This window comes from Ambystoma mexicanum, chromosome 5p (genome assembly GCF_040938575.1).
Source record: "Ambystoma mexicanum isolate Mex_15411 chromosome 5p, UKY_AmexF1_1, whole genome shotgun sequence".
NCBI classification, from domain to species: domain Eukaryota; kingdom Metazoa; phylum Chordata; class Amphibia; order Caudata; family Ambystomatidae; genus Ambystoma; species Ambystoma mexicanum.
This window is the reverse complement of record NC_090930.1, coordinates 1025684102-1025709873: the sequence shown is the minus strand read 5'-3', so window position 1 is coordinate 1025709873 and position 25772 is coordinate 1025684102. Positions and strand designations below refer to the sequence as shown.

The 25772-nt window shown below is 47.6% G+C and overlaps 1 protein-coding gene across 1 annotated transcript in view; it reads right to left on the bottom strand.

Annotated features, from left to right (window-relative positions):
* Positions 1–25772, bottom strand: part of SLC22A23 (solute carrier family 22 member 23) — an 857723-nt gene that overhangs the window by 46554 nt on the left and 785397 nt on the right. Inside the window, exon 9 of the mRNA XM_069613506.1 lies at positions 6085–6208. Coding sequence (XP_069469607.1) covers positions 6085–6208 — 124 coding nt within the window. The remainder of the gene's footprint in view (positions 1–6084; positions 6209–25772) is intronic.

Sequence of the window (25772 nt, the reverse complement as noted above, 5' to 3'; positions counted from 1 at the left end):
GTAGCACGTGACCATCCGAGCGAGAAGGAGCACGGGTTCACACCTACGCTTGGCATCCGCCCAGACAGAGATATCAGAACTTTTTGAGACAAGAAGATGCAGTTTCGAGGCCAACCAGAGTGAACCAATTGACACATAGCCACTAAAGTAATGATTGATTGAAGAAAGGCAGGGTGAATCAAGGGACACCCTGCACCTGGCTGACCGTTCTGCGTGCTGCCAAGTAAAGTGGAAATGTATGCATGGGGTTGATACCAACCCAATCACAATGGGCCAAATAATCTAGGGTCCTATAGATAGCAGAACCAATGGGACGTCATATTCTTAGTGACATCTACAATAGTCACATTTGAAGGGAGGGCTTGGACGTCCACCTGATAGTGTTTATCCAATCCCCTCACTCCGTTATCATATACAGATATAGTACCTATAAGTTAACTTTTCCTAACCAATAGAAATGCATATTAACTTGAGTGTTACACGTCAATTATGACGAGTTTTGAGTATAAATGTTACTGTTTGTATGAAGTTCATTGGAGTTGAAGGAAGACCGACTATCGCATCACTTCTGATTTCCATGACTCCCCGTTTTTTGTACTTGTCATCAAACGACTCCTTTTGCCAAACCATTGAGTTGTCCTTATGATTGGTGTTGGAGTAATAAATCTCCACCCCCATCCATCTCAAAGGTGCAGCTATCTTGTCTTAAAGTACTCCGGAGCAAACCTCGGCTCTATGGGCCGGCCGGGGGTTTCCCCAGTACAGGGTGTCGAGCGAAGCAGGTTCTCCCAAGCTATATCCAGGAACTAAATAGCTCCCAGCAATTTCAAACTCTGCCATGCCACTTTGATAGGCAAGGGGATGGAAGAAGGGTGGACAAGGGGCAGGGGGACTCCATCCGCTGTGTGATGCAGGCCTCTATGGCAGTATTTGATCTTCCTGGCTCCCCCATCGCCATCCCTAACCTCTTATGTAGGGCCTCCTCTATCATCATAGACCTTGGATGTTACCCAAGAAATGTGTAAGGAACTACTGTGGACCACCAGAGGAAGCGGCTGCTTACAGATTCTCATCCCTGGGAATCCTCAAACTTTAGGATTATAAGGGAAGATGTTATGGGCATACGTTGTGCACGCTTAACAAATATAATGCCCCAGGCCCTGCAGGTATCAGGATGTGGATCGGGAACGGGAGACACTGCAGCTGGGATACCAGTCTCAGCCTGCAGGAAATAGGCTCACAGGCAGTGCTGGAAATGGAAATTATTAACTGTGGGATCCCAGCAGCCATGGATGTGGGGGATTACATGGATTAGGAGGCGGCTAAGTGGTTAGGGGAGGGGAAATTCAGGAGATTTTATCTCAGAACACTCTCTTCCACGTAAAAAAAAAAAATTACATTTCCGGATGGTAATCAATACATTAAACTAGGAATGTGTCCTATAATGCTGCAAGTAAATGAGAAAAGGTGCACATCTTTACAAGCTTTACGTCAATATTTTCTCAAGAGTACAATCCTGACAGGACTATTCACAAGTGTTGCAACCAGACGTTCCACTTGTCTAGGGCTAAGTCACTGGACTAGGGTCCAGAAGACCTGTGTTCGAATCCTATTCAGGCAACAAAAGCAGATCACTTACATTAATGGGCACAAGTAGTTTTCGCAGACCTGGGAGACATTTTTTGCTGGATACTGGATTCGGGAACATTTTGCCCAATGACCAGTGCTGCTCACAGGAAACAAAATAAAGGACCGTCGCTTCACTACCTCAAGCATCAGGATCACGGGGCGGTCCATTTGTGATGCTGACCAGATGAGAACATGGTATTTAGTTAGCTCCTCACTTAGCTAATTGACAGACCCAATAACCATACACACACAGCTGACATCTCACACCCACTAGCCCAGATCTAGGTCCTGTTCCAATATAAAGGAGAACCACAGCATAGGTGTGAGGGGAGTATGGAGCGGCTGGCATAATGGAAAGTGCAGAGTTGAGCATGGCAGAGTGACATGGAGGCGGAGAGGTAGAGGATCAAAAGAGGAGAGGAGATGAGGAGAGAAGAAGGTTAGGGGAGAAAGCGTGGCAAGAAGGTGAACGAAGGCGTCCAGAGTAGAGGAAGTGGAGAGTTTGAGAGAGGACGATGAGAGTGGAAGAAGAGAGTGGCTAGCAAAGAGGAGGAAGAGGTAAACTGGAGAGGAGGCAAAGAGTAGCAAGAGGACAAACTGAGGAGAGGAGGAGAAGGGGAGGAAGTGAGAGAACAGAGGAAGAGAATGAAGAGGAGTAAAGGAGCAAGAGATAGGAGAGAAGATTAGGTAAGAGGGAGAAGAGGAGATCAGAGGTAAGAGAAGGAAGCAAGATGGAAAGAGTAACGGAGGGAGGTAGATACAATCACCAGAACCACAGCCCTAAGAAAGATCATTTAGTGGGGGAGAGGCCAAAGACTGCAAACACAGATTTTATTGTCTCGCAAGGCAAGGCTACTTCCTGCCAGCAGGAAAGTTTGATTACCTCCGGGGTGTAGTTTACTGCGCATTTGACCGACCGCCATCCGCAGGCCTAAGGGTACTAGATGGGATTAGGCCAGGTCGACCAACAAGTAATTCCGACAACCAAGAAACGATTTGTGAAACCCAAAACATATCTGAGGGCCTCAGTTAAAATCTAATCCCAATGTTGGCACAAAATAAGAGGAAAAGTGACCTTGTATATGGGTTTCCATTTGTCTGTTGATCCCTCAGCTGTGGCAACCTAGAACAAGGGTTATTGACTGTCTCTGCACTGCTGCTCCATCACTTTGAAGCAGTGGAAAAGGTGCGACCATTATTTACTAATAGGACTGCTCGTGAGAAGCCCAGGTGTTTTGGCCTTGGCCTGCTGGTACAGATCCTTGTCCACCAGGCAAGAGAGGGGCTGACCACTGGAACCAGCCCCACTCCCCAGACGAGGTGGAAAGGAGGAAGGCTAGGCAACCTCCAAAGTAAAAGGGGTTAAACCCTTAATCATGGGACAGCTTACCATCTGAGTTCCTAGCAATGCGCTCACATCACAATAATTACAAGACCCGGGGGTATGTTTTCTGCAACAGGGCATTCTATTAGAAGAATCATTAATCTAGCTATTATCATTGCATATAAACACACTTTATCATCATAGCGCTAAGCCTAATGCGACCCTCCCCAACCATTCCTGTGCATCCTTCCCACCTCACCCTCAAAGTTTACACAGGCGAAGCCCTTAGGTGGCTGGCAAAGCAGGACTCCCTTACTTGCCTATGGCCACCCTCAATTCTGGAGGACACCTCTGAGTTAGAGCCCAACGTTTATGGGGTTTTTGGCCCAGAAGGGTCCTACTGACCTCCCCCGCCACCCAGACTGGCCCCAGGTCCATCCCAATTCCATCACAGGCCACATCTTTGCCTGTGGCGACCCACTCACCTGGAACCTCCACCAGCTGCTCTTCCTGCTGCTCCTGTTTTATGACTGACATTTCTAACGATTTCTGTCCATGTCCTGTTCTCTCTCCCAAGACCTGTCCCCACCCAAGTAATTCCGCATCTCCTCTGCAAGGTAAGTACGGTGAAACGCATGCACTTATTGAATATACACTTTAAAACGACCCCTCTTGTCCCAGTCTTTATTTCAAGGTTTACCGCCTGGGGAACATGTAACCCTGTGTGACCGCGTCCTAATCGCGCAAGGGGGTCACATCTCATTATGTTTGCTTCCCATGCTACCTACATCTTATGGTGCAGTTTTTCCATGTTCCTTTTCGCCCTAAGGCCCGTGTGTGAGGACAGGAGCGGTGCAGAACTTCCGGGTCAAGATGCAGGGAGCGTACACATCTGCCTCTTGTTATATCGCCAGGCTGCTGTCCTGGCAAATTCCAGAGCTACCCTAGTGGGAGAGAACGCTACTCCAGGTCCCGACATCCACCTGAACCAGCTTACCGGTTGATGGCTGACACAAAGTTCTTGAAGACACTTTACATTCAACCCTCCCAGAAAGAGAAGGTGGTGGCTAGGACGCTGCCATGATGGGCTGCAGAAGTTAGGTGGGAAGGGATGCATGGTGTGGAGGTTGAGTGTAAAGATGGCATTGTTGGGGTAGGTGGGCGGCGAATGGAGTTTAAGATTCCTTACCCTTGCTGTGGAATCACCTATGGCTCAGGCCTGGGTGCAAATCGTCAACCTGCCTGGGCTGTTGTGCGTCATTACGATCGCCTTGTGTATCTGCATTGCAGATACAAGCCCATGTTCCAATCGAGCAGTTGGTGGCTGTCTCCTGCGCCTTCTGCCTGCCCTGACAAATTAACCTTTCAATTGTCTCTTTGTTTGGTGCCTCCTTACTCACTGTTCCTTTACCGTCGCTTCCTAGTCTAAAATCTTTTGGCCACTTTAGAAATAGAAAAGGGGTACTTTTTTCAGCTCTTAGTTTTTTCCCCACTGTTGCCATTTTCAATAGGGCAACTTTCCTTGCAACATAACCCGTTTGATCACAAGCTTCTTTTTGTGAAAGAAAATGCCCCCGAGGTCCATGCTCCCTCCCGCTGCTCGAGAATGCTAATCACATTACCCTTACATGCAGCAGGCCGCATTAAAGGCCCGGGCTCTGCCTGAGGACCATTAATTTGGGCTGCAGGCTGTTGCAACAAACAGTGTGGCTACTCTTCCATTATTGCTAAACATATTCCATTTGCTTTGTCTCTGTATTTGCTAGGACACGACGTGTCTGCTAAAAATGGTGTTCTCATTTATCATTAAAAACGCACACACGCATCATGAGTGTGCGGTCATATCCTAGAATTAAGTTCCTGCATCACCGATATGTTGCTTGCTGTGTGTTAACTTTGCAAACACTTGCGATTTTTTTAGTGGGGGTATCGCGTGTTGGGCTCTGTGACAGAAACCTATATGCCTTCTCTGGGATCACTTTCGAAGTAAAGAGCTGTTCGTGCTGGGTCTCGGGGAAGCCAAATGTGCTTGCATTGATAACCATATCTGGTGAATTTCAGTGCTTTTTAGGTTTGACCCTAATCACATCATCGTCGACTGAGGTTTTTTCTGTGTATTTCGAGGTGTTTTTAAAAATGAGCTTTGAGTACCATCGGTTCCTAGTAGATAACCAAATATTACCTTTAAGAAAGCGTGCCGTGCATTTATAAATAATGGACTGACCATTAACCCTGGCCGTAGTCTCTGCAGCGCATTGTGTTCCAGGCCTAGTGCCTCGAGCCGACAGCCCAGCAGGGCATGTCCTGCGGCTACGCTCGGCAAGTGCAGAGTTCCGTATATGGCCTTCACCCGGACACAGTGACCCATCCTTTCCTGCAGTGCCCACCGGCATTCCCAGTGGGCATTGTGCCTGAGGCATCAGGAATGTCCCTTCGCTGTGGTGACCCTTTCACAAGTGCCTTCAGAAATTGGCCTTTGGTTATGACCGGAGAGTGCTGGGCTTGCAGCATGTCCAGTTAATGCCCCAGGAATGCAGACCCTGGATGCAGCGTCCCGGGTGCATGTCCTTTGACGAAGATCCGAGGCACAGTTACCATGGCTGGGGAACTGTATTTGTGGTGTTCTACAACACTTTGGCCCTCGTTATGCGCTGAGCATATTTTTTCCAAGAATGACTGCATATGTCCATTGTTGTTACTGCACGTTGCCATTTTTACAATCCGCCCGATCACAAGAGATCTAGCAGCTTGGCAGTAACAGAGTCAGAGTTCCAAAAGATCTGCATGCATTGTTTTAGGAACCTTTTGCTGTCCATTTCCACCGCTGTTTTCAGGATGGGGATGGATGGTGTACACGAGATCATGCAATGTTGCCTTACGTTGGAAAGGGTGTGAGGAGGTGTTCGTCCCCTTACCTGTGTTCCTATTAGCTCAATCATGTACAGCATTGCGCGGCTTCTCGAAGCGAGCTCCACGCTCATTAAATCCTCAAAATAAATAATAAATCCATTTCTAGGGAGAGCCAATCTCAAGAGTAAAACCAGGCTACCGGGAAAGGGGAAGAGCATCCACTCCCGCCCCCCGTCCCCCTCCCCGTCACCCCATATTTTATGCTATTTAAAGAATCTCACCTAATCACTGTCGGAGTGATTTCTGCACAAAAGAACACACTCAGACTTCCAACAGCATGTGACGAAAACATTCCCACGATTGAGAACACTGTGGAGAACCTCTCCTTGACTGTATCACTCATTCCTAGAAGAGATCAAAGGACAGAAGAAAGGAGTTAACATTTCCATATGAAAAGAAAAAGAACAGGAATAATCACGACACACAATTCCTAGCTGCTGCTTTCAGCGTGCAGTGTGTGGTGTGTCAATCTACAGACATAGGGTGCCCTCTGTGAAAAAGTGTAGTATAAAACTCCATGCAAATCTGTGCCAACAGTGATGATGACAATCCTACACATGACATACAGAACTGCTTGGTGATTTGCACATTGTAATGATTCTTCTCTTCAGTTTCCAGAGCTCCCAAATCAGCAGCGGTTAAGCAGATCTAAATGTACACCAAAACCTCTTGTAGTACACAAACGTTAGCCTTATCAAAGCCAGACTTCACATTACAACATCATTAGCACTGTGGTACAAATGTGACAATCTTGTGTGCTGTAGTAAAGCATTGGTCAACCTCCTGTTCCCCAGATATTTTGGAGTATCACTCCCATGATGATTTTTTCCCTGCTGGTTCAACTTCTAAAGAGGACTGCCTTGGGGTGTAGTCCTTTGTTTCTGTTTCTTTTTCCTCTCTCTTCCCATCTTGATAGCAATGGGCAGAGGGAGTCAATGTGCCTGTCCATTGTCTCTAGTTTTCCCTGGCTTGCAGTTAAATAATAGGCCCCAGCCTGCGTTTCCCTCCCTCTGATTGGACTGTGTCCTTGGTCACATGACTAGGAAACACCCTCCTTCACCTGTCCTCCCAGGGCAGTCTTGCCCAGGCAGCCAGAGGCAAAGGGCAGCTCCCGAAGAAGCAGCTCCACCTAGTGTTTGCCTGGGACACCTGACACAGACATCCTACGGCGACGGATAAGAAGTGTGGGTGAGGAGTACAGCCATTACTCTACTCCAGAAAAACCCCACGACTCTGATTACCTATTATCTAGCCTAACTGTGTAAGGTAGCCATTTTGGCACTCAGTCCAAGTGTGTAAAATATCTATACTGTAGATGGAGCCTTAATTATGTACAGTAGCCATACTTCACACCCAAAATGTTGGTATAGCCTTGTCGTATTACCCTGAAGCACTTCAAGATATAACTGTGCTGTGCCCCATAGTTAGTCATTGTGTTCCACACCATAGCTTATTTGTGTTGAACGTTGGCAGGCCCTGTAATTAGCCATCCTAAGGCGATACCAGCGGGAAGCATAACAATTACTGTGCTCCAGAAACTCAGCCATCTCACACTATGTATACTAGGGGGCAGACGTAATCCAGGATTTTGATGCTTTTGCAGGAAAATAAATGTGTTGCCCCCAAATGTATTTTGGGGGCAGGACACGTGTTACAATCGATATAGTGGGAAGATTAGCAATGCGTCTCATTTGGATAGATCTGTGAAGAGTATCTATGCATCACATCCCAATAGAATTGTGAAGATTAGCCATGTGTGATATTTACATAGATTTATGAAGATTACGGAGAAGTCACATTTAGGTAGAAGAATTGTGAAGGTTAGCCATGTGCCACATTTAGGTAGAACTGTGAAGATTTGCCAGGGGAAGGGATATGTGCCAAAGGCAATCAAAACAGAGGGTGGTAGGATAGGGTACTGCCACTAACCAACCCTACTAAAAAAAAAAAAAAAAAGAAAAAAAAAAATTCTTCTGCATGCACCTCTCAAACCCTGAACTAAAAACAACCATACCTCTACAGCACAATAACGAAATTAACCACACATAGCTTCGCCCAACAGCACATGGTGGCTACCAACTGAAAAACATACCTATGCTCAGTGAACGGTGTAAACCGAACTGAAGCTGCTAACAGCACCTCACAGCTCTCTTGCTCTTTTCTCCCGCTTTGTCGTACTAACTTATCCTACCCCCCCTTGCTTTACAGGTCCACCAGAGTGCCAAGAAACCACGCAGGTTGCAACAGTGCACTGTACAAGAACCTTTGACATAACATACCATGATCCCTCACCATGGGCGTAGGACATGGAGGAGACAGGGGGGACAAATCCCCCCCCCCCCACAATTTTAAGTGGGGGGATGTAATGTCATTTATCCCCCCCCAGAATATGTGAATGGTGTGTCATGAAGGGATCTGTTTTTGAAGTAGGTAGGGGCTGCTTACTATGTACGCCTCCCTCTCCCCCCTGACCTCCAAAGCATAGGGGCAATACACTGGGGGCAGATGGGTGATCATCTGCCCACAGGGAAGGGGGGGGCAAACAAAAAAAAAAGTGTTTTTTTAAACATAGTTTTGGGTGGGTGCGGGTGGGACCACTAGCCACCAGGGATTTTTGCAAGGGGGTGGCTCTGAAATTTGGTGGAAAAAACACAATTTTCAGACATTTCACTCTGGCCACCCACTGAAACACGCTGCCAACAACACATGTCCTACCATCCTGCATTCCCTGAGGTGTCCCGACGAAAATGGTACCTCACATGTGTGGGTGCACCTACCTGGGCGCAAAGAGAAAAGGCTAACCCACTGGTAACCCCAAGCCTTTCGGCAGAGCAGATTTTTATCATATGGACAACATACAGATTTGGGCCTTGGGTGTCGAAGCCACCAAGGAAAACAGGGAACCCCATGCATTTCCAAAAAGAGGACACCCGTGGGAATCCACAGAGGTCTGACTTGCGCAAATCGTCCCAGAATGTATTACCCACAATCCCCGGCAAATTCTGAAATTTGGTGAAAAAAACTAAAATTTCCAGACATTTCCCTCTTGCCACCCACTGAAACACGCTGCCAACACCACATGTCCTACCTTCCCGCGTTCCCACAGGTGACCCGACATAAACGGTACCTCACATGTGTGGGTGAACCTACCTGGGCACAAAGGGAAAAGCCTAAAACACTGGTGACCCCAGAGGAGATATAATTTGTAAGGTAGCTCAGTTCGTTAATTCTCCAAATGCAGATTGTGCACAGGAATATGTAACACCTGTGTTCAGCACCTGGCTTAATCTTCCAGTGGGATAATAGTCTGAGTGAATGCATTCAGTTTCCGATGCAAAACAGCATTTTCCAGGTGAATTGGTTCAGAAAAAGTGGTGGAAAACACTATTACTGTTGCTTTTTCTAATTGGCCAGATTTTCATACATTTTCTGGGTGGAGTTTGGGAGCCGAGGGGACACACAAGGACCCGCTCCACCAGACAAATGCAGCCTTACTGCCAGCATGTATTCTCATGCTGGAAATAAGGAAAGGGATTCTCCTGGGATCTGCTTGGAAATTAAACCTGGTAAAAGCGGGCGGAGTCCAGAGGAAGCCCTTGTCAATTCCGCCAGCAATCGCTAATTGCGTGAGTTATTCACACTCCTAAAGTGGAAAAGCAATGTGATTTCACCTGCCTTTTACGCTTAAATCTTTCATTTTGTGGCGGAAAAGTAAAAACGTGCACCAATGGAAGTGGTCCACTCCATGCAGTTTACTTTGCGCCTTGATGCTTGGGGGTTTTGCGTGATGCTACACATGTAATAAATAAATACATTTACCATGACCCCAGATAAATACCAATTCGTGATCCGAATGAGTGAGCATGGCATGTCGCTGGTAAGAGGGTGTCCTGTGCTTCTTAAGTGCGTTGGCAAATTCCCTTAATTGCCATCTGGCGTTAAGCAGGTGCTTAAACCCATCAGTGTGAATTGCGCAATAATAAGTCGACAGAGGTATTTCAAATGGCCAATTTTGCTCTTTGGGTGACATTGTCAAAGTGGGAGAATGTTGCCCAGCATGTGCCACTTTCTCTGAGGAGTAACTTGTGCCCACCCCGAGGAAAAAGTGTGAAAAACCCACAAGGGCACTGTGCCCTGCTCTTTCTGTGTGTCTTCCCCACAGGGCGACAGATGCTGACTCAGACATGGGTAAGTCACAGGTAGCAAGCCTGTACCCTAGTTGATGTGGCAAAGGATTCCAGACTTCTGAGGCTGATCACATTAGTAGCATTGGTTTACATGCCACCTGACAGGTATGTGTGATAAAGTTGCAAAGCAGAGCTGTTAGTGGGCTAAAGCAGGGGGCAATGTCTGCCCTCCCTCAAAGGGTACGTACAACCAAAAGTAATAGGCCCCTCCCCCATCATGGCTGTAGGGGCCAGGCTCCAAACCAGGGCAAGAATTCCCTCCAATCATCCATGCCCACGAGTAGGCCCTTGTGCTCCAGGATCCCTGTTGAGCAACCTCTGTGCTTTCCAGGTGATACTAACGTTATTTAAATCCAGAAGTCTAAAAGGTAATCGCTTAATTGCAGCTGGAAATGAGCTCCTGGCATGATCAAAATGTCTTAACCAGGTGTGACATCATCCCCTTCATTTATAAGCAATGTGTGTGTTCTTGCGTTTCTTCATCCACTGAATTTCTGTTAGAAACAAAGGCAAGAGTTGTGTCTCTTGTGTAGGCATTAGGAAGGCAGTTGCCAGCCTCTGGCATAATATGCCATGTTTTTCCAATATTGGCTAGCCGTTGCCCTCTTATGGCCAGGTAGAACCATCATGGCCGTGACTGGCAAATGCCTTTCCCCTGCAGACAGAAAAGCGGAAATAAGAGGCCAATTCAAGACACAGAACAAATAGAAATTAACACAGACTGCAGCTGCCATTGCTGTGTTAAGGAGAATATGTTGAGTGTTCAAGCAAGGAGGTATGTATTAAGCAAGCAAGCAGCGAGACAAGGGAGGGGCAAAGAAAGGCCAGAAGGGCTCTTTGAATAATGCAACAGGGCAGAGGACCCATGCTCTGCCCTCCTGGTAACATATGAGAGAATCAAATAGATCAGGCTTTGCAGCAAATGTTAAACGAGAAAGGAACAGAGTCCAGCTCTGCATTCAGAATAACAAAGGCAAAGAAAGGCTAGGCTCTGAAGCCAGCATGAGATGGAATAAGAGGGACTAGACTCATCGTGAGAGGCTGGCCCGGCCCTCGCAGGGGCGCTACAGGGGCTGCCCACATAGCGGGCTGCCCCTCTGGCCACCCACCTGGGTTCACATACACCCCACCTACTAGGCATACCGTGGGTCCGACACATCTGGCTGCGGACCTGGGGAGTGCTTATAAGGGGGTGGGCTGGCGATCGCTCATCCTCCTTCTTTGCTGTACCCTCGACCAGTAAAAGCAGCAACATCACACACCTGGTCCTTCTACTCCCATAACTGTCATGAACCATGGACATAGCCCCTTCTGGTCTTCCTGGTCCTGGTCCAGACGGAGAGTGTGCTCCTTGATACTTCCAACATGGCCGTGCCCAGTGCCGTGTTCCGTACTAGCCTGTACGTCAGACACGGCACGTTCTATAAATGGGCCACGCCCCCGCGCGTCTCAACGCTATCTCTAGGTAGTGTCTCGACGTGTGTGTGCTGCTCGGCGTTACCCTTCCAAGTTCCTGGCCAACTCCCTTATTCCTTCTTCCCTTTTTCCCTGTTTCCAGTATCTCTTACCTTTCTTCGATCCTCTTCCTGGAAGTCCTGGAACACGCGACTTCCTGGAACTTTGAACGCTCGCCCTGGAGTCAGACTCGACTCGCACGCACTTATACAAGTCCCGGTCCAGCCGGGAGAAGGAGTCCTCCGCGGAACGCCACAAGAAGAGAACTCAGGTGAGCCGGGGGGGGAAACCTTTGACAGATTGAGACGCCAAACAATCAACACTGATACCGCCATGGAGAAAGCGGTCCAGGACCTCATGCGCGGCATGCAGGAGCTAACAACCGAGGTACAGAACTTAAAGGCAGAGAACGCAGCCTTGAAACAATTAGTGCTGTCACGTGACTCTGCCAATAAGGAAAGCGCGATACTAGGTGGAGTGGTAGACAAACACGATGGCTCGCCAAAATCCTCACGTGGATTTCTGGATTCCTGCTTGGTGCATTTTACATTCAAGCCCTATTATTTTTCAACTTCCAGGGCCAAGGTGGGCTTCATAATCTCCCATCTTACAGGGAATGCGTTATCTTGGGCCACTCCCCTAGTGAACTCTGGAGACGTCCTCCTGGACGATTATGATGCATTTATCCAGGCGCTCAAGTCTATGTATGACCGCCCCGAACAAATATTCAGCGCCCAGGAACGCCTACTTGATTTTTGGCAAGGATCCCAGGATATGCTAACGTTCGTTACCAGATTCAAACAGCTGGTAAAGGAGGCTGATTGGGGCCCTGAAGCGAGTTTCACCTTATTTCGCAGGGGTCTAAATGACGATATCAAGGATGAATTAGCCAGAGTGGCTCGCCCCAGTTCGTTTCAGGCTTTGGTAGATCTAGCCTTACAAATAGACTTTCGTATCCAGGAAAGAAGGGCTGAAAGGAAAAAGGCTAAGACTGCCTTTCAACTAACCCCTCCGGAGTCGACTGTGAAATCCGATCCTGCCTCAACCCCTGATAACGACTCCGAACCAATGCAAATAGGCGCCTTTCGTGGGCCAATTACTCCACAAGAAAGGATGAGAAGAATTCACACCGGCCTGTGTATGTATTGTGCCTCAGACAAGCATCTCGTTAGAGAATCTCCTTTAGCCCCTCCACGGCGTTCCGGAAACGCCAGCTCCCGGCCCTAGATGGAGCGAGGTTTCGGGAGAAAGATGTCTGCTCCACATCAATCACATCCTTGAACTCTCCTGGACAGAATAACCTGGTGGTGCTACATGCCTTTCTATCGCCCTCCAAGCACAAGACCTATCCCATACTGGCCCTGGTGGACTGTGGAGCTATGGGAATTTTCATTGATCAAGACTGGGTTATCAGACATAAAATACCATATGAGTCACGGAACATTAAACAGGCAGTAGAAGCAATTGATGGGAGACCTCTCTCTTCAGGACCCATAACCCTACAGACAAAAGAGGTCCGTCTCTCCATAAACCACCACCAAGAGCAGATTACAATCGACATCATCAAATCAGCCCACTACCCAATGGTTCTGGGTATGCCCTGGCTTCAAAGACATAATCCGTACATTAATTGGACAGCAGGGTCATTGTTTCTGGGCTCTGAGTTTTGTATGTCCCACTGTTTATCCCTGGATCTCTCCTTAACACCAGCTATTGAACATTCAGGAGAGCAAAAACCTCACTCATGGTTTCCATCATTGTACAAGTCCCAGAGGTCTACCAAGGATATACTGATGTCTTTTCGACTGCCATAGTCCAGGCTTTACCCCCTCACAGACCCGAAGATTGTGCCATTGAGACAGATCCCTCGGCAGTAATTCCCTTTGGCAGTATCCTTTCAGAACCTGAGAAAAAGGCCCTCCGAGAATACCTGGACATCAATTTGGAAAATGGCACCATAAGACCCTCAAAATCTCCAGAGGGTGCCTCATTGTTCTTCGTTCCTAAGAAGGATTCCAAGGAACTCAGACCCTGCCTCGACTACCGTGGTCTAAATCAATGCACCCTCAAAGATCGGTACCCTCTGCCTCTGATTTCAGATATCCTGGAAGCTGTCAGAGGCGCCGTAATATTCACGAAGTTGGACCTCCGGGGTGCCTATCACTTAATCCGTATCCGGGAAGGGGACGAATGGAAGACCGCCTTTAGAACGCCCTTTGGTCACTTTGAATATCTAGTCATGCCCTTTGGATTAGCTAATGCCCCTGCAGTTTTTTAACGTTTCATGGATAGGGTGTTTTCTGACATGCTTTTTCTCTTTGTCATTGTCTATCTGGATGACATTTTGATTTATTCCAAGGATCCCTTGAAACATGAAGAACATGTCATGGCGGTACTAGAACGGCTCGTGAAAAGAAGCTCTTGGTCAAACCTGAGAAATGTCTTTTTCACGTGACTTCAGTTCATTACCTTGGATTCATCCTCAGCCCAGAAGGAGTTGGAATGTACCCTTCAAAAGGTAAAGGCCATACTGGCCTGGCCTGCTCCTACATCGGTGAAACAGGTTCAGTCTTTCTTGGGACTTGCTAACTTATCGAAAGTTCATTCCTACCTTTTCTGAGCTCGTCCAACCGATTGTTGCTCTGCTGAAGAAGGATGTTCCCTTCATCTGGTCTTCCTCGCAAGAGAAAGCTTTTCAACGCTTGAAGACAAGATTCACGCAAGCCCCCATCCTGGCTCAGCCTGACTTAGATCGCCCTTTCATAGTGGAAACGGATGCCTCCAACCATGACATAGGAGCAGTCTTGAAACAGGTGCTTGAGGACAAGATGGACCACCCAGTGGCTTACCTCTCTAGAACCCTAACAACCAGCGAAACCCATTACTCCGTCCTGGAAAAGGAGCTGTTGGCAATCCGCCAAGCCTTCACAGAATGGCGACATTTACTCCTGGGTGCTAGATATCCAGTCCAGGTCCATACGGATCATCGAAATCTACAAACTCTCCAATCTATGGAGTGCAGGAACAATCGTCAGGCGCGTTGGGCCTACTTCTTCGCCCAGTACCAATTCCAAATCACTCATGTTCCTGGATCACAAAACGTGATTGCGGATGCCTTGTCGCGACGTCCTGACTATTTAACCACTGAAGATAGGACCTATCCTACAATGTTTCCCAACACAATCTTTATAGCTCAAGCGATCAACCTCTTGGAAGAGATTCGAGCCAAAACCCAGTCCTCTGACCTCTGGAAGGACGTCTCTAGGAAGAATACCTGGAACTTAAGAATCAAAGAAGGATACTTATTCAAGGACAATGCCTTGGTCATTCCCACACCGAAACTTCAACATAAAATGCCATGATACTTTTCATTCTGGACATCGTGGTGTAACCAACACGCTCCGTCTTATACAAAGACAGTTTTGGTGGCCGGAAATGAAATGCAAGGTACAAGAGTACATCAAGACCTGTACTGTCTGCAGTCAGAATAAGCACGACAATAAGAGACCGGCGGGCCTTCTATTGCAACCTACACTGCCAACAAGACCATGGGAATGTATAGCTACAGACTTCATCGTGGAATTACCACCTTCCCGGGGTTACATGACCATCATGGTAACCATAGACTTGTTTACTCATATGGCACATTTCACGCCTCTCTATAAACTTCCTTCCTCTTCAGAGCTCGCAGGAATTTTCCTAGAACACATTTTCCGTCTTCATGGACTCCCTTCCAAGATCATATCGGACAGAGGACCGCAATATATTTCACAATTCTGGAAACATCTCTGCCATGTTCTAGGGATTCAACGCACTCTTTCATCTGGATATCACCCACAGACCAACGGGGCCACAGAACGTGTTAATCAAACCCTGGAGCAATATCTTCGTTGTTTCGCAACTAAGGTACAGGATGATTGGTCCCTCCTTATACACTTGGCAGAATTTGCCTATAACAATTCAGATCACTCAGCGATCAACCTTAGCCCCTTCTATTGCAGTCAAGGTTTTCATCCCCCCGTGTTACCTTCAGTTCTACCACATCCAACTCCAGTACCTTCACTTGATTCCTGGATTGAAACTCTCCTCAACATCCACAAGGAAGCCAAGGAACAATTGGGAAAGGCCCAGATTCGCACTAAGCGATATGCTGATTCCAAAAGACGACCAGCACCCTCCTATTCTATTGGTGACCAGGTCTGGTTGTCCTCTAAACTATTAGCACGACATCTACGCCCTAACAAGTTAGCCCCCCGATATTATGGTCCATTTTCCATAAAATAAATCATCAATCCTGTTTCTTATCGGCTCAAGCTACCAGACTCCTGGAAGAGTATACATCCAGTTTTTCACACTTCTCTACTCAAACCCTATATCCACTCCACCCGGAAAACCGGCAGACCCAGTCTTGTGATTGTGGACAATCAGTTGGAATATGAAGTATCCAGAATATGTGACTCCAGGTACAAACGGGGTCGGCTTCAATACCTGGTCGAGTGGAAAGGCTATCCTCCTAGCGAGAGAACATGGGAACCACTATCCAACCTAAACACCCCTCGATTGCTGAGAAGATTCCATCTCATACACCCTGGCAAGCCTGGTGAGACGGGGTTTCGGAGGAGGCATGCTGTCATGAACCATGGACATAGCCCCTTCTGGTCTTCCTGGTCCTGGTCCAGACGGAGAGTGTGCTTCTTGATACTTCCAACATGGCCGTGCCCGGTGCTGTGTTCCGTACTAGCCTGTACATCGGACATGGCACGTTCTATAAATGGGCCACGCCCCCGCGCCTCTGTGCGTCTCAATGCTATCTCTAGGTAGTGTCTCGACGTGTGTGTGCTGCTCGGCGTTACCCTTCCAAGTTCCTGGCCAACTCCCTTATTCCTTCTTCCCTTTTCCCCTGTTTCCAGTATCTCTTACCTTTCTTCGATCCTCTTCCTGGACCTCCTGGAACACGCGACTTCCTGGAAATTTGAATGCTCGCGCTGGAGTCAGACTCGACTCGCGCGCACTTATACAAGTCCCGGTCCGGCCGGGAGAAGGAGTCCTCCGCGGAACGCCACAAGAAGAGACCTCAGGTGAGCCGGGGGGAAACCTTGGACAATAACAGGGTTTACTCAGAAGTACAAACAAGATTTCCTCTTTCTTTAAAACTCCCATCTTTCCATTCCAAGAGACACACACGTCTCCTTGCCCCACACAAAAAAAGTAGCAACTTGCAGTTGGTAGAAAAGGCTTCAACTCCTTTATTTGGCAGGAGCCCACTCACAGGTGATCTGCCTCTAAACAAGCTGGCGTCCTAGCTGTGGCCCACTGGAAGTAATTGTTATTTCCTCTCTCTTACCATGAGCTCATAGTCAGATGAAAAATCCAGAAATGCAACATACAAAGACATGTTCTTTGCTGCTGCTTCGTTTAATTTTCTTCTGTTTTCTTTTCTTTTTTTCTCTCGTCTTATACAGTGATATTTGTAATTAATACGTACTGCTATTTTAATTCTAATTTTGTGAAAAGTCGACATCTTTGACTAAAAACACAATAAATAAATAAAGCAAAGTCCCCAAGATGTCCCCTGTCCCTCCCAGATTGTATGCGTCTCCTACGCCCCTGTCCCTCACAACTAACTATGCTAGCTACGGCTGATGGGAGTTGTAGTCCAAAATATCTGGTGAGCCAAAGGTTGCAGACCCCTGCAAGAGGGCATGCTCATAATTCCGACACAGACACCAGTGTTATTGCAGGTTAGATAGGATTTTCAGACGTTGAGAAATTATGTCTTGATGCTCTGCATAACCAACTCCATTAGCCTTTCAGAACATGCGAGGCGTATATGCATTTTTCACTGGGATGATGGCAATTCAAGGATAGAAGATACATGTGGGTCCGTCCCTCTCATTGACAATCTCTGAACTAATAATTCCCAATATTATACTGTACTACCAAACTGGAGCATTTTCAGTGCACTAATAACCCATTATGACTTATACAATGGACAAAGATTGTTGGCATTGCCAAGCGAAATGCGTGGTATCGCTACATTTGTGAAAGGATGGCGGTGTACAGAACTTCCATCAACAGGCTTGTTCTACTTGTAATGCAAACAATATGACAGAAGAATGTATTAAGGTCGGGTATGCAGTGGAATGCAAGCCTATTCTGCAATCTACATGGACTCTCTTATTAGGACAGGGATTTGCAACCTTTGGCCCTCCAGATTGTTAGGCAGAAACCTGTGCAGTTCCCTCTGGGACCACTGCAAAAGATTTAAGACTACAGGTGTTTGGCAGTAAACCCACTTGGTAGCAGTCTGTACCACACAGATTTACTTGGTAGGTGTGGCTGAGCAGTCAGACTTCCCTCAAGAAGAGTTAGGCAGTATACAGAATATTCACAATAGGTCAAGAGACAACAATAGAACAAGTAAACACTGACCAGGGTTTGGTGTAAAAGAGATATAATTATTTATTTAAAACCACATCTAGAAAAACACAAAGGCACTAATAGTAAGCAATTCAAAAACACGGTCACTAAAAGATATACACTCCCTTAAAAGAATATTAGACAAGTCTTAAGTAAAGCCCCACTTATTTTCAGACAGCGGTGAGCGCTTAACGTAGATGGCACTCTAACAGTTTGTTTTAAAAAGGGAGAGAAAAGCAGAGAACAAGTTGAAACAGATCCCAACACTTTTACAAGAACATAAGAGAGGAAGGCAAAGTAAAACCGTGAATTCAGAGTCAGTAGGCCGGATCCACTTTAAGAGGATCGAAACGCAATGTGTCCAAGGTCACACGGTTGCAGTGCACAAAAGTCTTGTAATGGTTCAAAAAGGAGTTGGACCAACGAAAGGGGACCAGTTAGAGGGTCAAGGCGGCCAGCCCAGTCCAGAAGGTTAAGGAGTTATTATTACATTGTAGCAATCTTTAGAAAGGGAGGCCTGGCGGACACGGTACCTTAAAGTGGTGAGAACACTCCAGCGGGGGCAGTTGTTCCTGGCAGCAGATGCAAATTGGTGCTTCGTCTGGGGGAAGAGGGGATCTCGTCGTGGAGGAAGACAGGAGTCTGTTGCACTGCCAGGGAAGAAACCAGCCGCGTAGTTTCTCAGGTACAAGGAGCGGTCTGTTGATTTGCGGTTCAGTGGTGAGTGGCTATCCGGCCGCCGGGGTGCTTGGCACGGGCAGTTCGACTACAAACCGGTCTGGGGTGCGAAGAAAGAAAGGTAAACTGGTTGTGCCCACCAGTCAGGGGAAGACGCCTCTCCAGCCGGGAGATCCTCTGTCGTCGGGAAGTGGTGAGTCGGTTCTGCAGGGCTCCACCGGTGGTGTTGTTGTGGTAGGTCGGCTCAGCTTCTCCCTCATCGGATTCTCAGGTCCTGTGGCGACTTCTGAAGTTCCAGTCCCCAAAGCCCTGCTTTTATGCAGCATACCCCCATTCACTCAGCCTAGCTGTCAGTCAAACATGCTAAGTGGTGAGCCGGCCGGCTCACCACTTGGGCCAATCACACAGGAGTGCGACTTGAGTTACCAAGGTAACTCAGTCCAGGGTGCCTAAACCCCCTCCCACATCCCCTGTGGTACCCAGACAGAGTGGCACCACTTTTGGAGGCTTCTGTGGAGAAGCCCGCCAAAAAGTGGAACAAAGGGCTCGACTTGGGTTGGAGTCACAGAAGAGAACACAAACGCCATTTTAGAATCGAGTCTTGGCAAAAAATACCAACCGGCGAATTAATAATAATTAATAAACCGGCAGTATGTTCGAGGCTATGAGAATTAAATAAAGTTGGTAGCCTCGAACAATGGGAAAATCCCATAGGGAAATATTTGCGGTCGAATATAAAAAGTAGTTTTCACTGCCACCAGCCAAAACTCGATCAGGGGGGACGGAGACGTGCCTCCTCGACTAACAGACCCCGGGGCAATCGAATTGCCCCGACCAGTACATCCACAATATGATGGTTTGCACTGGTTTCTGTTAATAATTTGGGACTAGTAAAGCCAATGGTGACTTTACATGCCCTGGGAGACAGTAGTCAGTCCCAGGGTATGGAGTCTATGGTGGGGTGTCACTATGACCCCCCTGTGTTACTGCACACACATAGTAAAAACACATGAGACCCTATGGAGTATTATTTTAATACACACAACATAACTTTACAGGTTTAAATATGTTTACATTTCTATGAACCATCCTTTGCGCCGGCTGAAATTCCCCTCCCACCTCCCCACCTCTGAACCTCGTTCCCCCAGCCTCTATGATCACTTACTCTCCTCCTATGCACCAGCTGTATTGCACCACTCTCATGTCTTTAGTCCGCCAACTATTCAGGGTAACTCATCACTGTATGGGCTGCCGGGTGCACTACAGCCATTAATTCCTGCCCCAACTGCTTCCAGGCCTCTAGGTCCTCATTGTGTTGCTCTTGGCTCTGGCGGGCTGCCTCTCGCCACGCTGAGGTTTCTGCTCCTGTTCATTTTACCCCCACTGGTTTACCCCTGGCCCCCTATGTGCCTTCCAGCCCATTGCAATCATGCGCTTCACCAAGATGTATGCCAGATCTCTCAGCTTACTAACATGTCTTGCATGCTGCGGGCGTCCAAAGTTGCCAGCAAGCAAACCGAGGGAGATGCCACGTCTAGCGTTATGCCCACCCATGCCAGGGGCTGTGCTCTCTCTGCCCAATGTTGTCATATCTTGCTGCACGGCCAAAACATATGCACCAGGTCTACCTTCGCCCACCCTCACTTTGGACAGCTCTGTTCCCCTACATTACTGAATTTGGCTATCTTCTTCGGGGTTAAATACGCCCTATGCGTTCCGTACAGCTGAATGAGCTGGAGCCTTGCATTTATGGACACATTTTTGTGGTAAATCAATACTCTATTCCATGCTCCCTCGGTTCATACCTCTTGTAAATCCTCCTCCCATCTATGCCTCGTCTGAGACAGCGGCTCCCCAAATCTTGACATCAGCACCTCATAGCTCCTCGACACCGCATGTCCACCCTCAGCAATATCGTATATTTTTTCCACTCTGGCATCTTCCTGTAATAGCTCCTCTGTACTTGTCCATAGTTGTTGTATCTTGGCAAGTAATGCGGCATGTATTATGTACTGTCCCACGTGTATGCCTATTTCGGACATGAGTGCCCTGAACTCCAGTGGTTTACCCTCCTTTAGTAGAGCCTCTGGGAGTGGCGTAGGTGGGGGATCTCCCAGAGGCTCCCAGTATTTCCATACATTCATTCTGAGTTGTGAGTCATCTTCTATCAACGTCACTAGTGGGATCTGAGGGGAGTAGGCCGATCGCATTTCCAGTAACGGGCAGGACCTATGCCACATCTCCCTGCCCAAAGACAACAGCCTGGAAGGCTTTGTCAGTCCTGGTGTCTTGGTCCATATCACCTCCCTCAAGAAGAACGGGGAGCATGCAGGCTGCAACATTCACATTTCCTGGGTCTGTACGTCGGAGAGCCACTGTGTGACAAACTGCATCTGACATGCCATGAAATAAGCCTCAAAGTGGGGTACCTTAATACCTCCCTGGTCATACGGTCTTTGCCATTTTGCCAGTGCTACCCGGCATCTCGTATTGTGCCATTGAAACCCCGACATATGGTGTCCAGTCTCTTAAAAAAGCCAGTGGGTATATTGTACAGTACATTAGTAATAAAATACAGCAACTTCGGGAGCACCACCATCTTTAACAACGCTGCTCTTCTCATCATTTCGAGCGGCAGGATAACCCAAACCGCCGTGTTTTAAAAAAAATGTATTTTTCTGTTTGTAGTGTATTCTGTAAATGTTCTACTTTGAAGTTATGAAATATGTCCACCCCTAGGTATCTGAATGTCTTTACTTCCCATTTAATTGGAGCACTGGCAACATGTTCAAGGGTTTCCCCCTATACCCGGCCAGTGGAAATCAGCTTGACTTCTGTGCATTGATTGTAATGCTTTACAGTTCTGCATAGGGCTCCAGCACATCTAGGAAATACTGGAGGTTGGTTTCTGGATGCTGTAGGTACAGTAGCACGTCATCTGCATATAGAGAAATCAGATTCTGCCTGCCCGCTATCGTTTTGCCCGCTTCTTTATATTCGTTCCTCAGGTACTCTGCTAGTGGTTCCAGGGCCAATATGAATAACATGGGAGACCATGGGCAGCCCTGAATCCGGTATTTCCCAAATTGTGCATTTACAATTGTTCTAATGAACAATTGACCGAATTTAAAAGGTCACAATTGACATATATATATATATATGTGTGTTTTGGGGGTTTGGCGTTGGGTGGGAGGGTCAATTGTGAAAAGGTCAATTGTAATTCGAACAGTTGTAAAACGAACAATTTGTATACAACCCTGCCTCATGCCTTTGTGAAGTTCCCAATGGTCTGAGATGTGTGCACCTGTCTTAACCCTCGCCTTTGGGGTGCTGTATAGCAATTTGTCCCACCGCCTGCATGTCAGGCTCATATCAAGCCTCTTTAGTACCGCCAGTAACCATGGTCATCTAACCGAGTCAAACGATTTAACTGCATCTAGTGAGGCTACCACATAACAGTGTGTGCTATCCTGAGTGGTATCAATAACGTGATGAAGCCTCCTTAAGTTAGACGCTATGCTTCTATCTGGGACATATCCTGACTGGTCTGTGTGTATAAGCTGCAAGATCACTGGTTTAAGTCTATTGGCCATTAACGCTGACAGTACATTCCAGTCTTGGTTCAACAGAGAAGGGGTCTGTAAGAACCATAGTCTTCTGGCTTATTGGACTTCAACAGAGGGACGATGATGGACTCCCTAAACGATGTTGGAATTATGCCCATTTCAAATACCTCGTTTAACACTGCTAGAATCGATCGGGGGTACCCCCTCTCCGATGAACTCTTTATAAAATGCGCTCTGTAACCAGTCTGTCCACGGGGCCTTTCCTGGTTGGCAACCCTCGGATAGTCATTTCCAGTTCCTTTCTAGTTATAGGGGCCTCCAGCTTATTTGCGGTTTCTGGGTCTAACCTGGGGAGCTCTATCTGTGCTAGGACGTCAACTATGTCCACCTCCTGTGTAACTGATGTCTCTGCACATAACGTCTTGTAATATTCCTGGACGTGCTTATTTATACCTTCCTGCATCCTACCTTCCTCCCCTTCGCTCCCCTCAATCTCATGTATCATGCCCCTTTTAACCTCACTTTTATAAAGCCAGGCCAACAAACGTCCTGGCTTATCTCCCTCCACATGCTGCCTTTCAATGTATTTTCTGTTGCTCAGCTTGCCCAGTCTATCCCAATGCCAGAAACATTCCTGTTGCAGGTGGGCTGCTTCCTGGGCCCTATCCTGAGGCCTGCCCCTGCCCGATCTATGGTTTCTAGTTTATTATCTGCCCTCTTTAGATCATCTTCTATGCTGGCTTGCATTCCCTTTGCCTTGGCTACCGCCGTCCCCCTAATCACTACCTTGAAGGCCTCCCATCGCGTCCCTGCCGATTTTACACTGCCCGTGTTATTTGTAAAATAGTCCTTTACCCCCTCCCTTAATTGTTTGCGGAACATTAGGTCTCTCAGGCATTCGCTCCTGAGTTTCCAAGTCGGAATACCTGTTCTACTAGGCGAGTTCTGCCATGTGACCACTAGGGGCGCATGGTCTGATAGTCCCCTTGCTTTGTACTCTGCTGCTGTGAATTCCCTCAGGGTTTCTGCACCTGTGAAGATGTAATCCAATCTAGTATACAAGTCACTCGAGAAGCATAATTGGGAATACCTACGGGCGTGCGGGTGCAGGGCCCTCCATATGTCTGACAGGTCGAACTCCCACAGCATAGTGTTCATCACTTTAGCAGCAGGGCCGGACGTGCCAGTTTATCATCTGATCTGTCTAGTACTGGGTTCAGTGTACAGTTGAAATCACACCCCCATATTAACATCCCATCTCTGTGTGTGTCAATCTGCAGATACAATGAATGGAAGTAGGTTGCAGTATCGTTGTTTGGTGCATAAGTATTAATGCAGAACCCACTCTGTTCTACCCTACCTTGTACTACAAGCATCCTCCCATCCTCGTACTTAAAGGTCTGAAGGACTTTAAATGGCACCGACGGTGCCGCCCATATCAGGACCCCTCTTGCGTAGGCAGAATATGATAAGCCTAAGGTTGTACCTCTTCACGTCTGAGCCAGCACATTAAGTTTCTCTCATGTAAGGTGTGTCTCCTGAAGCATTGCTATATCAATTTCCTGGCACTTTAAATACGTCATTACCCTATTTCGTTTGATGTAGCTGTTTAACCCTCTAATGTTCCATGTGACTATTCTAAGCTCCCCCATCTTAACTTGGTTCTTTTATATATCCTAACCATCCGGTGCACTCATTACACAATTCCATTGTGGGTCTGGAGGCTAACTCCTGTCTAACTACCCCAACTCTCTCACCATCCCCCCCAACAATTACCCAGCTCAACTCCTTGTGCTCAGGCATCTCCCGCTTCTCATCCCTGCCCCAGTGGTGTGACCTGGTGCACAGGGTGCAGCGGGCCGGTACTGTAAGAACCAGTACCCTCAAGAAAAACCGATTTGGAGCAAAGGACTACCTCTCCCGGTGTGTCTCCTGGTAGAAACAGACCGCTGGCTCTTGTCGACTACACTTTGTTAGTGCCTTAGTGCTTGATGATGTAGGTACGATGCATTGTGAGCCAAGAGCCAGGTCGGACCTTTACCTTACTGTTCCTCCCCATGCCAACTGCCTGCTCCCTCACCGTCCTTGTTGCACCCTCCACTAGGCAAGTTTTCAATGTCCATCCATTTATGGGCTTCCTCCGGATTGTCGAAGAAGATGGCTCTCCCTTTGTTAATGTTAAAGGAGATTTGTACCGCGCACTATCACCACCGGAGTGGTCCCCTGGCGCTCTGGCAGCTCTGACAGAGGGAAAGAGGGGGGTGAGTTAGTGGGAATAAGCTGGAAAAGTGCAAGAGAGCAGTGACGTGCTGTTGGCTGCCTCAGCCTGGTGGGTCCGTTGGCTGGGCTTGGGGTGTTTTACGGTCAGTAGTCGTCGTGTGCTGTTGTGCAAGTCTGTGTGGTTTGTTTCGTTGTTGCAGTGTAGTGAAATTTGTATGGATTGCTGCGTTTTAGGCTTGTGGTTGTGTGTGGTTAGAGTTTGAGTGGTGTATGCAGTGGGATGGAATTGTTAGTGGACTGGTTAGTTGGCATTGTTGTCCTTGTAATTATGTCTTGGTGTGATACTTGCTATCATTCACTATTCCATCGGCGTGTGGCACTAGCTAATTTCAATATTCTGTCTAGATGTGAGGCAGGCTAGTGATCACGATTCCATTCAAGTGTTGCACTTGTCATCATTCACAGTTTCATCTAAGTGTGGTACATGCTAGCATTCACACTTCTATCTAGATGCGACACAGGCCAAGGTTAAGAATTCCATCTAAGTGTGGCACATGCTAACATTAACATTTCTGTCTAGATGCGACACAGGCTAATCTTGACCGTTCTCTATAGGTGGGGCACTAGTTAACATTGACTAGTATGTTAGTGCGTAATGCAATGCAACATTTGTAGTCCAGCCAGGAATGGATTTAGGCTGGTGGTCACAAATCTCTCCAAGTATGTATGTTGCAATACTATGCAGTCTGTGTTATGGAGAGGTAAAGTAGAGTGGCGAGGGCTTTCTGGAGTAGAGTAATTGCTCTACACCCCACCCATGCCACACTTACAGTTTTGTTGGTATCTGTTGGCTGCTGGCTTCCTTTGCGTCCCCTGCGGACACCTGCAGACACGTCTTGGATCTGCTGATGTAGGAGTCACCCTTTGCCTGGGGGCCCTTAGCTGCGGGGGCTGCCGGGCAGAGGGCTGCCTTGCTTAATATTTTCAGTTGTGCCGGGTATAGCAGCATGTACTTGAGGCTCGCCTCTCGCAATCTTCTCTTGACCACAGTAAAGTTCATCCTCTGTCTTTGCACCTGTAATGTATAGCCTGGGTATCCTGTGATGGTGGCTGATGCCCTTCGTATCATGCCCCCTTTCCGGAAATGTTCCAAGATCTTTTCCCTTTCTCTAATTTAGAATGCGGGCAATACTGGGCCGTGGTAGAGCTCCCGGAAGTGGTTTCCTCGTCAGGGCCCTGTGGGCTCTCTCTACTGTGAAGTCTTGGGTAAGGGAACATGGGCCAATTTCTTGTAGCAACATATTTTCAATGGAATTCGTAGGGTATGCTCCCTCTTCTCCTTCTGGGAGTCCTACAATTCTGACGTTATTGCATCTCGCCCTC